Source organism: Melozone crissalis, unplaced genomic scaffold (assembly GCF_028551555.1).
Source record: "Melozone crissalis strain CALT ecotype California unplaced genomic scaffold, PUWL_Pcris_2 ptg000009l_1, whole genome shotgun sequence".
Lineage (NCBI taxonomy): Eukaryota > Metazoa > Chordata > Aves > Passeriformes > Passerellidae > Melozone > Melozone crissalis.
Genome location: NW_026535787.1, coordinates 2,501,276 through 2,513,877, shown reverse-complemented (window position 1 = coordinate 2,513,877; position 12,602 = coordinate 2,501,276). Strand labels below are relative to the sequence as shown.

Sequence of the window (12,602 nt, the reverse complement as noted above, 5' to 3'; positions counted from 1 at the left end):
ACACATTTCCAACTCAAGTGAAAATTCTCGTAACTGAATGGATTTTTCTGCTGCTGATGTATTAATTGGCAGCAGTCACAGCCTCTGGATGTCAATCCAGCACTTCCTGCTGTGTCCCAAAGAAAATCCCACATTTGAGGCCTACTTCTGATTTTGCCCATCACTCTGTGGGGCAAGAGCACTTTTGCTGAGTAAGTAGCTGAGAAATTGGGTTCATCTTTTCCTGTGTTTCTTTGCACAGCTTCAAACAATGTGCAATTCTAAGCTTGCAAGATTTACAGGACGCCATGGGAAATGGAAGCATTGTCAGAACTTAGCAGGCAGTCAGACTGGGCTATTGACACACACATGTGGTTCCAAGTTTGTCTGACATGGTTTAAATTAGGAAGAAAGCCTTAGGGTTATTAGATTTAGTGGCATAAATGAGACGCTCCAGCCTGAGAAAACAGTGGATACATACAATTTTACACAAAATTTTAGAAACATTTGCCCTTTCCCAAGGTTTTGCTCCTTCTGTTTTCAGCCCCTGAGTTTCATACTTGTATTGAATGATGTGCTGACAGACACAGAAGCATCTTTGTTTAATTGGGAAGCCCGGGAGTTGTCACCAACAGGTACACACATTCTGTTTTTATTCACACATTCACTCACCACTTCTCTGCCCTCCTCCTCCAAAAAGGCCTCCAGAAGCAGAAAGCTGGGGCTGTGCACATAAAGAATTAAGGGGATTAGCAGCACCACCATGGTCGGGTTATGCCTTCAAAGCAGAACATTAGCTGCACCTACGCAAACGCCTCTGTTTAAGTGATTGGAAAGGAACCATTTCTCACAAGTACAGGTGCATGACCGACTGCAGCTATTAGGGCCGAGAAAGGGCAGCAATTGCTTGGGAAGGGGGGGATTAAAAATGAAAAAATTAAAAAAAAAAAAAAAAAGGAAGAAAAATAGAAGGAAAAGCCACGAAGGCGAGCAGGGATGTGTCCCCTGCCTCGCTCGCCCCACGGGCTCGGGGAGCGGCAGGTGGCCGGCCCGGCGCTCCTGGGGGGGGACGGACCTGCAGCGCATCCAGGCGCTCCCCGAGGGATCCCCGCGGCGCGCAGCGTTCGCAGCCGGGCACGAACCCCCCGGGCCGGCGAGGGGCGAGCCCAGCGCGCTGCGGCAGCCGGGGGCCGACCCCGCGCCGTGCCGGTGCCGTCCCGCCCCGTCGGGGGCGGCGGGAGGGCGGCGCGGCGGGGGCCGCCCGCGGGCGCGTTACGCACGCAGTGATCTCAGCGGCGCGGGCGCGGCGGCAGCGCCGGGCTGGGGGCGGCACGGCCGGACCCCATAAAGGGCGGCGGCGAGCCCCGCTCCCGCACTCACCCCGCACGGCGGAGGCGGACGGGCTCGCGCTCCGCTCCGCAAAGCACGGCAGGCTCCTCGGCGCCCTGGAAGCGCAGGCGGGACCGTCCCGGGGCTGCCGCAGACTCGCCGGAGCGTCCTCCCCGCCCGCCGCCGCTGTCGCTGCAGCCGGGGAAGGCTGAGGAGGAGAAGCGGCAGCCGGAGCAGGACAGAAGACAGAGGGACGGAGCGAGGGGCAGCGCTGCCCTCGCACAGCCGCGCTCCCCGGCATCGCCGCCGCGCCCCGGCCATGGGGAAGCCGACGCCGCCTCTGCAGTGACCGCGGGACGCGGCTCCCGCGCTGTCCTCCGCCGGCAGAAAGACTCAGACACCCCCCAAAACCTGAAAGCAAAAACCCACATCTTCCACATCCATTCCTATATAAAGTGAAATAAAGAGAGGAGAAGGGCTGCGCCGAGCGATGAGGAGCGGGGGGCGGCTGCCGGCGCTGGCGCCGGTGCTGGCGGCGCTGCTGGGGCTGTGCAGCGCCGAGCGCAGGGCGCTGGTGCTGCCGCGGCGCCTGGGCGCGCCCGGCGCCCGAGAGCGCTTCCGCCTGGAGGCCTTCGGGGAGCGCCTGACGCTGGAGCTGGAGCCCGACAGCAGCTTCCTGGCCCCGGACTTCACCCTGCAGTACCTGGGCGGGCCGCCGCCGCCGCCCGAGGACGACCTCTCCCGCTGCTTCTACTCCGGCACCGTGAACCGCGACCCCGGCTCGGCGGCCGCGCTCAGCCTGTGCGCGGGGCTGCGCGGCGCCTTCTCGCTGCGGGGCCGCCAGTACCTGATCCAGCCCGCGCCCGGCACCGCGCACCAGCACGGGCCGCACCTCCTGCGCCTCCGCGGCGCGCCCCGCGCCGCCCCCGCCGCCCGCTGCGCCGTGGCCGAGGCGGGGGCCGGGGCGGAGCCGCCCGAGCCCGCCGAGCCCGCAGGTACCGTGGGGAAGCCGCGCCGGCCTCCGCGGGGACGGGGAGGGCAAGGGCGGGGGTGTGGCGGGGATGCCCGGCGCTGCTTGCCCCGCATCCCGCCCCGAGGTGCCCAACAAGCACAAAGCAGGGGTGCGCATCTCGGGCACCCGCGGGTTTGGGCTTCTGAACGGTGCTGGCTTGCTGTGCTCACCTGCGCTTTCCCTCCCTGTCCTTTTTAACGCAGAAACGAAAAGCAGGAGGAAGAAGAGGTTCGTGTCCAGCCCCCGCTACGTGGAGACCATGCTGGTGGCCGACCAGTCGATGGCTGAGTTCCACGGCAGCGGGCTGAAGCACTACCTGCTGACCCTGCTCTCCGTGGCCGCCAAGCTGTACAAGCACCCCAGCATCCGCAACTCCATCAGCCTGGTGGTGGTGAAGATCATGGTCATCTACGAGGAGCGCAAGGGCCCCGACATCTCCTCCAACGCCGCCCTGACTCTGAGGAACTTCTGCAGCTGGCAGAAGCAGCACAACCCGCCCAGCGACCGGCACGCCGAGCACTACGACACGGCCATCCTCTTCACCAGGCAGGTGAGGGACACCGAGTCGCATCCAGCCCCACGCCCACTGCTCCCTACACTCCGAAAAAGTGTCCAGAGACAGTCGCGTGTCACCGCAGCTGCAGTGAAGCGGGCTGAAAATTACATGAGCTGCTTTTCGTTTTATTCTTTTTTTTTTTTCCTGTTTGCACCGTGTCTGGTGAAGCTCAGAGTTTGTGCACTGTCTTTGTAAACTCACAGATTGTGCACTGTGTTCCTGCCCCATATATTTTTAGCAGATTTCAGATGGAAATTATGCATTCGTTTCTACGTGTAACCCTCGCCTATGTTCCAGAGACAGATTTTTGCCATCATACCCATTGAAGTGCTGAATATTTATGCTCTTTCCATAAGTAAAGGCAAACTGCCAGGGCTGGATGGCTCTTGCCAAGGTTAAGTCTCTGATCTGATTAATAATGAAACTGCCTTTTTTTACAGGACCTGTGCGGTGCCAAGACATGTGATACTCTTGGGATGGCTGATGTGGGAACAGTTTGTGATCTAAACCGCAGTTGCTCTATCATAGAAGACGATGGTTTGCAGGCTGCCTTCACAACGGCCCACGAATTAGGTACTTGAAACTTTGCAAAGCCGTTCCCTGGGATTAATTGAAGCCAGCTTGATGCCGTAAAGCCCAGCCTGCACCTCCCCGGAGCGGTCGGGAGGAGGCAAAGCGCTGTCTTGGAGCAGGCTTGGACTCGGGAAAGCAAATCCGGCCTGCACAGCATTGTCTGCAAGAGGCTGTGTGTGTGCCTGCAGGAAAAAAAAAAAAAAAAACCGGGATGGAAGATCCAGTGCCATCTGCTTGAAATCTGGGAGCGTTCAGTTTCGGGTTATTAATTACAGACCGGGCTCTGAGCAGCTCTAGAGCAATATTTAAAATACTGTCGGTAAAGCGTAGGACAGACTTCCTAAAGTCACAGACTTTGCTTTTCTCCTTTTCTCCAAGGCCACGTGTTTAACATGCCTCATGACGATGCAAAGCAGTGTGCTGGCATCAATGGAATGAGCCGGGATTTCCACATGATGGCATCCATGCTCTCCAACCTGGACCGCAGCCAGCCCTGGTCTCCATGCAGCGCCTACATGATTACAACGTTTCTGGATAACGGTCATGGTAAGGTTATTAAGCTTTCCATTCATGTGGCGTTTCAGCTCTTGTGCTTTACTGCTTTGCTTTTTTTTTTTTTTTCTTCAAGAGTGTTTCTGCTTCAGCACAGACTTAACCTTTTGCATGCTGTAAGGAGTTTAGAAGAGCCTTATTTTTACAAGAATGGTGGCACAAAAGCAAATGCAGTTCACTTTTTAAACTGACCCCCGCGGCATCATCTGACTTTTTTTTTTTCCAACTTTTTCAGGGGAGTGCTTGTTGGACAAGCCCCACAGGCCCATCCAGCTGCCCTCGGACCTGCCTGGCACGCTGTACGATGCCAACAGGCAGTGCCAGTTCACGTTTGGAGACGAGTCCAAGCACTGCCCCGACGCAGCCAGTACGTGCACGACGCTGTGGTGCACGGGCACCTCGGGAGGGCTGCTGGTGTGCCAAACCAAACACTTCCCCTGGGCAGACGGCACCAGCTGCGGCGAGGGCAGGTGGTGCATGAATGGCAAGTGTGTGAACAAGACTGAGAAGAAGCATTATGATGTGAGTATTGAAAAAGAAATGGGGGCAGCTTTGGGTGCTGCAGTGGGGGGGATCTGTGAGATGGGGTTGATTCGATGCTGATGAGCAAAGCTAGGGCAGGTTTTTTAAGGAGTTCGGGTGGGTAAAAATGAACGCAGTGATGGTTTTTATGGTGTGGTTTTGCACGGATTTTCCTGTATTTAACCCGTGTCCTGCCTTTGCTGTCGTTGCAGACGCCAGTGCACGGGGGCTGGGGCTCCTGGGGGGCGTGGGGCGAGTGCTCACGGAGCTGTGGAGGGGGAGTGCAGTATTCCTTCCGGGAATGCGACAACCCCGTGCCCAGGAACGGCGGCAAGTACTGCGAGGGGAAGCGGGTGCAGTACCGGTCCTGCAACATCGAGGACTGCCCCGACAACAACGGTAATTATTCCCCATTTCTGACAGCCAGGGTGGGTGTGCTGTGGAGGAAGAGCACGGACAGAGATGATCTCATGGCCACCTGTCTTTTCTCTGCCTGCAGGCAAAACGTTCAGGGAGGAACAGTGTGAAAAGCACAACGAGTTTTCCAAGTCTGCCTTTGGAAGCGGACCTGCGGTGGAGTGGACACCCAAGTTCGCTGGTGTGTCTCCAAAGGACAGATGCAAGCTGGTTTGCAGAGCCAAAGGAACGGGATACTTCTTTGTTCTACAGCCAAAGGTATTTCAAAACTGCACCTCTTCCAGCTGATCATGAGGGGGATTTTTATTTTCTCTATGTGAAGAGTCAAGCAGTGAAAAATCTGAAATTGGCTTTCTCATATTTAAGCTGGATTATTCCTCCATGTACAGCAGGATCATTGCAAGCATGCTTTAAGTGTTTTGGCACAATCCTTCCACCTCCTCTGCCCACTCCACCCTGGTTTTCTTCCCTCTCCTTCCACCAATCTGATTGCATTGAGATAGGTTTGGAAAACTCTTGAGGGATCTTTGCCAGAACATTGGTGCTTTCTCATACTAGTTACTAACATGCTGACAGCTTAAAATAAACACGAGGAAAAATGTTCATCTTGCATAGCTACTTGAATTCGCTGTCATCAGATGGTGAGAGCCAGGAACTACCAGGGCGATGACACAGAGGGTTTTTGTGGAACAGCACTCCTAGAAATAAAGGATGTGCTGAACAGCATTAAAAGCAGCGCTGGCAGTGTGATTTGAGGACAGGGCTGCATTCTAGGGACACTAGAAAGCAATGGGGCTTCTTTTGTATGAGATCAGTAAAGAGTAAGTTTTTAGGGGGAGGTATTAATGAAAAGTGGGATTGTTTTCTCCTCTTACCATGGCATCATTTTGGCAAGTGAGAAGACTACCTGTGGGCTGCTCTGCTTTTTACTTTCCAAAGCCCTGAAAACGACAGGTGCTGTGGGCTTTCCACCATCAGTATTTTGTGTCACACGGTTTCAGAGCACTGTGCATGTTGTAACCAGGCTCCTTGTGTCCCTAAGGTGGTGGATGGCACCCCGTGCAGCCCCGACTCCACGTCCGTGTGCGTGCAGGGGCAGTGTGTGAAGGCCGGCTGCGACCGCACCATCGGCTCCAACAAGAAGTTCGACAAGTGCGGCATCTGCGGCGGCAACGGCTCCACCTGCAAGAAGGTGTCTGGCACCCTCGTCAGAGCCAAGTGAGTGTGGGGCTGCTGCTCACCTTGTCCTTGTGGGGGGAAGCTCACCTGTCCTTGTGGGTAGGATTAATCCATTAATGATAGGGCAGCTGCCTCACCTTGTCCTTGTGGGTGGGATTCATCCATTATCGAGCCAAACACCTTGACTTCAGACAAGCTTTAGTCTTGGGCTGGGAGGCTTTTTCCCCTTCCCTGCAGAGGGACTCAGTGTTTCTCTGTTCTCCCGGGGCAGACCTGGCTACCACGACGTGGTCACCATCCCGGCGGGCGCCACCAACATCGAGGTGAAGCAGCGGAACCACCGGGGCGCGCGGCACGACGGCAGCTTCCTGGCCATCAAAGCCGCCGACGGCACCTACGTGCTCAACGGCGACTACACGCTGTCCACGCTGGAGCAGGACATCACCTACAAGGGCAGCGTGCTGCGCTACAGCGGCTCCTCGGCCGCCCTGGAGCGCATCCGCAGCTTCAGCCCGCTCAAGGAGCCGCTGACCATCCAGGTGCTGACGGTGGGGGACCTGCCGCAGCCCAAGATCAAGTTCACCTACTTCGTCAAGAAACCGGCGCAGGCCGGCACGGACAAGGCGGCGGCGGCGGCGGGCAAGAAGAAGGAATCCTTCAACGCCATCAGGGAGATCATCTCCTCGGAGTGGGTGATCGAGGAGTGGGGCGAGTGCTCCAAGTCGTGCGGCTCGGGCTGGCAGCGGCGCGCTGTGGAGTGCCGGGACCCGCGGGGCCGGCCGGCCGCCGACTGCGCCCGCGAGCTGAGGCCCAGCAACCTGCGGCCCTGCGCCGACGTGCCCTGCCCGCAGTGGCAGCTCGGGGACTGGTCCCCCTGCTCCAAGACGTGTGGGAAGGGCTTCAAGAAGAGGTTGTTGAAATGTGTCTCTGCCGACGGCAGCGTGCTGCCCCAAGAAAGCTGTGAGCCCGCCAAGAAACCCAAGCACCTGATAGACTTCTGCAACGCCACGGACTGCAGCTAGATAGGACGGCTTGGGAAAAGCTAAAACCTTTTTTTTATTATTATTATTATTATTTTATTTTATTTTTTTCCTTCAGACCAGTGCACTGAAAAACACAAAAGAGGGCTAGAGGCAGCACCTGTGTTTTTGCGTAAAGAAATTCACGGTGAAGATCCATTGAGGTGGGACAGTGCAAACAGCTTGAATTGGCTTTGCATCCCAAAAATCCCCTGCCAGCTGAAAATTGGATGGGATAGCAGACCCATGTCATTCATTTCTCTTTAGCAGATAAGGCCCAAAGGCATCAGAATTGCCTTTTTACAAGTCTGTTATAAATTTAACCAAACGTGGGCAGTTAGACACATTTCAGCAAACATTTTGGGGTTTGGTTATTTCTCCCTTCTTTTGGATTTATCTTGTGGTACTGATCAAATCCCCATGTGTAGGAAGGGGAGGGAAAAAGATAGCTTAAAATAATTGGTCAGGGCTTACCTACCTCACAAAGGGCAAAAAACAAGATTGGAAAAGGAGCTTTAACTATGTCATTCATGGCTGCTATTGTTTCAGAGAATAGTTTTATATAAAAATAAAGCCATATTCTCTACCTGTCAAGTGTAAGAAATGCCAAGAACAAATATCAACTCCACAAATCACTAGAATTTCATAGTTTTTTTAGAAGTACCTTTATGTCATCCCAATGTGCCTGTCCATTTCTCTCAGCCACTCCAGTGCCATTGTGGTGACATGTGTAATCCAGAGGCTTGGAAAAGTGGAAATCTGAGTCTGAGTAGTTGCTCTTTGTGCCTTCTGCGTATACCTTCCACTGGCTTTTCTGATTCCAGCTTGGTCCTGCCTTCCTGCCAAACAGATTCATGGGGTGTGTGAGCATTCCAGTCGTGTCTTCACACTCCATGTGTGAAGTGGCCTTTGGCCTTACCCCAGCCAATGGATTATTATTTGAGTTAAAAAGGAAAAGAGAAAAGAATCCCGTTATGAATGGGTGTGTCCTCTGTGGCCTCTGCTGGGTTTGTAGAGCTCAGTCACTGATCAGGTGGGAAGGCAAAGCTGAGGGATAGCAGGTCCATCCACAGCGAAACGCCAGCATTCACATCATTGAAGATTGTGCCAGTCCATAGACCATGAGAGAATATGGCTTTCCATATGTATATAGTAAAATATATTACTATAGATTTTATATACTTCATAAGTATTTTATATTTCTCTCCCTTCTGGGAAGGGTTATAATTTGTAATAAATGCATATAATGAGCGTATTTATTTTTATACTTCTTGTCTAATGTGATCTTCTAAGTTATCGCTTTTTTAAAAGGACATATAACAAGGATAGAGTATTTATACAGTATAATATGTTACTAGAGGTAATAAATGAACCCTATAAATTTTGGAAATGGAGTGTCTTTATTTCACTGGACCAAAACCAGTCCATGGAGCAGAAAGAGTTTGGAATCTGAGGAAAATGCTAAGCAAGAGGCAACTAATTACCTGTGTTAGTGAAGAGGTTTGGAAAACTCTCCCCATAATGTCACACACACCACCTTAAAAGAGGTAATTTTGTATTTTATTACTTAACCAGTAATTCATCTATTCCAGAAAATGGAGTGCAACCATAGTGATGCCACTGGCTGTAATAACAGCTTGGGGAGGGAGCAGCGCTGTCAGTCCTGTTCAGAACCAACAAAATATGTACAAAAGCAGCAGTTTTGCCTCACTCTGGTGGGAAAGGAGCAGTCAGAAGCCAGAACCATTCATGAGCAGTCAGAGGTTTCCCTCACCAACTCCTGGAGAATTTCCCTCTCAAATTTTCTCCTGATGCTGCTTTTCCAAGAAGCACTGTGTGTGTGTGAATGAGCTGTTCTAACATGTTTTATGATGTTAAAATGGATACTAAACATCAAAAGCTGATTTTTGCTCCCTCATACCTGATCTCATCACCACTGCAGTCAAGAGAAAATCTTCTGTTGGAAGATTGGATTTTTGCCATGGAATTTGAGACATCAGTCATTTCTGGATACTTTTGGCTTTGTGTCATGTAAAAATCTATTAAAACTTCCTTTGCCAAAGTTTGGACTCTGTCTCTGCAGAAATAGTTCCTCTTTTATTCTGTGGATAAAGTCCTGGCCCCTCTGAATCTCAGAGAATTCTCATCACATCACACTTCATTGGGCATTGCTTTGAAGTGCAGAAATGCTGGGGAATATTTTATTCCTAACATTATTCAGGAGGCAGCTAATCCCTTTCTGGTTTTATAAGTACAAGAAATAACTATTTATTTGTATATATCAATATGTATGTGCATATATATTTTATTCACCATCTAGGTTAGAAAATAACTGGGAGTTTGAATAGGAGAAGTTATCCTGGAGCCTGCCAGACTGATGAGATGTGAAATCGTGGCTTCTGTGCTGGGTTAGCACTGTGAATGGTGTAACTAGAAAATGTGGAGTAGCTCATTTCCTCTGGCACTGTTAAAATAATAATGTGATTTGCTGCTTCAAATTGTCCTAGCAGTAAATGACAAAACCCCTCAAAACTCATTGAAAAATCAACCAAACAGTGGAGATGTTTCAGGAAAAAGTGAGACTTTTGCTTTTATCATTCTGACGGCATAGGTGGGTCAGCAGATGCAAAGTGAGGTGATTTGTTGATTTTTATAGGAAAAATAGGGATGTTTTAGACAAAGTATCTTCACCCACTATCTAAGGTAGGGAATGGAGAAGGAAATACAGAGAAATTCAGGAAGGCACCATCAGAGGAATAACCTGGGCTGCTCAGCAGGCAATGCCAGAGTTCTGGCTGGGCTGTGCTCATCACCTCCCTGCAGGCAAAGGAGGTGTAATTAGGTGAAGTTTTATCCCTAGCAAAGGTCACCCACACACAGCAAAGGGATCCAGATCCCACGGACGTGTGCGGGCTACAGCAGCAGTGTAAGAGAGCGCTTAGCTGAAATATTTGCATTTTGCCCCGTTCTGCACAAGCAGAGCTGTGTTACAACATGTGGAGGCAGAAGGAGAGCAGCCCAGGAGATTGCAGGGCTGGATGTCCCCTCCATGGTGATCCATCCCATGCTTTCCTGGCAAAACAGCTCCAAACACTCACTCCTGCCCCATATTCCCCCTCAGAACACAAAACAGGGACAGAAGTGTTATAGATGAATAATGAGAGGATTGTCTCTCACAATTAATGGATGAGTATTGTGTGAATATTAAGAGAAGCTTGATTGATGTATGGTTATGTTACTGTGGGGAGGTTGCACCCTCTGGATGTCCCCTCCATGGTGATCTATCCCATGCTTTGGAGCAAAACAGCCCCAAACATTCATTCCTGCCCACATTCACCCTCAGAACACAAAACAGGGGCAGAAGGGAAGTCAAAACACGGTTATCAGCTTCAGCAGCGGTGCTTGGAGCAGAGTGTTCTAACAAACATGGGTTGTTTTAACAAACATGGGTTATTTAACAAACATCATCAGTGCCCCACAGCCCGGGGCAGAGAGGATTGTTGTGGAGATGAAAGCAGCGTTGTTGTTTGGGCTCGCAGATGGCTTTCACAGCCCACAGCAAGCAAGAGGGGCTTGTGCAAAAGGGATTTCATGTGGGGCAAGAGAAGTGCAGTTTCCTGCAGCCCCTCTGCCTGGGAGGTGGGCTTGGCAGCATCAATGGGATTAAGGATCATCCTTGGTCCTGCTGCAGCCCAGGACCGGCAGCTGATGTCCAGAATCCCTGGACAACACCTAAATCTAAATATCCAGAACCTAAGTTGCTAAATGTATCCTCTTTGATACGTTATACCCAGAAATCTGAATTTCTCCTATTTTATGATCCTTCACAGATATCCCAGTTGGAAATCAGTATTTTCTCCAGTATTAGCTGCTCTCAGCTATAGGATATTTCATGGCAAACACACAAAAAGGAGCTGCATGTTCCAAGAGCGGAGTCATATGGTAGAGATTATAATCAGGCAAGCTGAGAGCAGTGGCCATTTTAATTGTGCACCAAATATATTTCTTTTCAGTATAACTAAGACAAGATGCCTGTCCCAAACAATTTAAAATGTCTGCTGCCACTTTGTGCCATTTCTCATGTACTAAACTGGAGATGAAATCAGGGATGAGAAAACAACTGACATTCAAACATTTTGATTAAAAATTTCTCTGTCAAGCAGAACAATTTAACTTAAAGATTCTAAAATATTAGAATATTTTCTATTTTTTTTTTCTAATTGAATTCTTATACCCATCCTGGCTCAGGGCAGCCCAGGTTAAACCTGAGACCAAAGGAAAATTTGCCTTCTTGTGTTTAATCTGAGTCTTAATTACATGTTGAATTAACCCCAGAGGTCAGGCTTTGGTGAGAATATTTTCATAGAGATGAAACTGTGAAAAGGAAAAGGGAAGAGAGAGGGAGAGAAGAGGATTTTTGTGGAATTGTGAACTGTGGAAAGTTTTGAAACAGATATTGGAGATAAGACTTCAGAATCAGGTCTGGGCAGATTTAGAAGCGAATTGAAGGCAGTGTAAAGTTTTTATCCCTTTTCTCTCCCAGAAAAGGGAGAAAACACATTAGGGGATATGCTAAAATAATGAACATTAGGGGATATGCTAAAATAATGAACACTGGTGTTTTCCATTTCTCATTATCCTCCTGCTGGAACAAATGCAAAGCACAACATGGAAAGCATAGAGGGGCTCAGCTGCCTTTGATGAATAAAAAAAAATAAAATAGCCCTCTGCACATGTTTCCTCTTCTATTTTTAATTATTTGCACTTTTAAAGGCATAATAGCTGATGTCAGAAAGGAGAGCCCCCAGAGCAACAGCTGCCTGGCAGACAAGAGGGTCAGAGGCATTAAAAAATATAAATGTCAAAATCCTGCATTAAATAATTTAGAATCTGATCTAAACTAGCAAAAGCCAGGTAATTCAGAGCTAATTCTGCCATTGGCATAGGGACAAAAACTTTTGAGTGTTGAGAGGGATGTGTCAGGACTTGAAGGAGGAGATGGAGATATTGGAAATATCAGGCGGTGTAGAGCAAACTGCTGACTTTGAGGAGCCTCTCTGGCCAGGTTCCCCTTCCCAGCTCCAGGAATTTCCCTGGGAATGTCCCTGAGCCTCAGGAGGATCAAAATCCACCCCAGCCCTGCAGTGAACTGCTCTGGGCTCAGAGCTACTGCAAGAACTGTGTTCAATCACTGATTATTTGTTCAAAAAATAAAAAATGAAGCCCAGATTCCCACACAACATTCCCTTGAGAATGCAGGAAAGAACTTCCCTCTGGACAGGGTTGTTCTGGTGTCTGTTTGTGGAGCAGAAAAGCTGCTTTTATGGCTGATCAGGGCACAATTAGCAAGAACAGAGAGCAGCTCCCAGTCATGCAGCTCAAACAGCTTTGGGAGGGACCTTGCTAAATCAGGAGGGCACAGATTGAGTTTAGACTTAGCAGAGTTCTGGTTTAGTGGCCTGAC

General features: G+C 50.4%; 1 protein-coding gene across 1 annotated transcript; it reads left to right on the top strand.

The window, feature by feature from the left end:
- The first annotated feature begins 1,384 nt into the window (after positions 1-1,384).
- On the top strand, positions 1,385-8,026 carry ADAMTS1 (ADAM metallopeptidase with thrombospondin type 1 motif 1). The gene is made up of 9 exons (XM_054270292.1): positions 1,385-2,303; positions 2,524-2,870; positions 3,317-3,449; positions 3,828-3,995; positions 4,237-4,523; positions 4,736-4,922; positions 5,023-5,198; positions 5,983-6,158; positions 6,391-8,026. Exons 1-9 carry the CDS (start codon positions 1,799-1,801, stop codon positions 7,139-7,141), a joined length of 2,730 nt encoding a protein of 909 aa, XP_054126267.1. The 5' UTR covers positions 1,385-1,798; the 3' UTR covers positions 7,142-8,026.
- Positions 8,027-12,602: the final 4,576 nt, after the last annotated feature.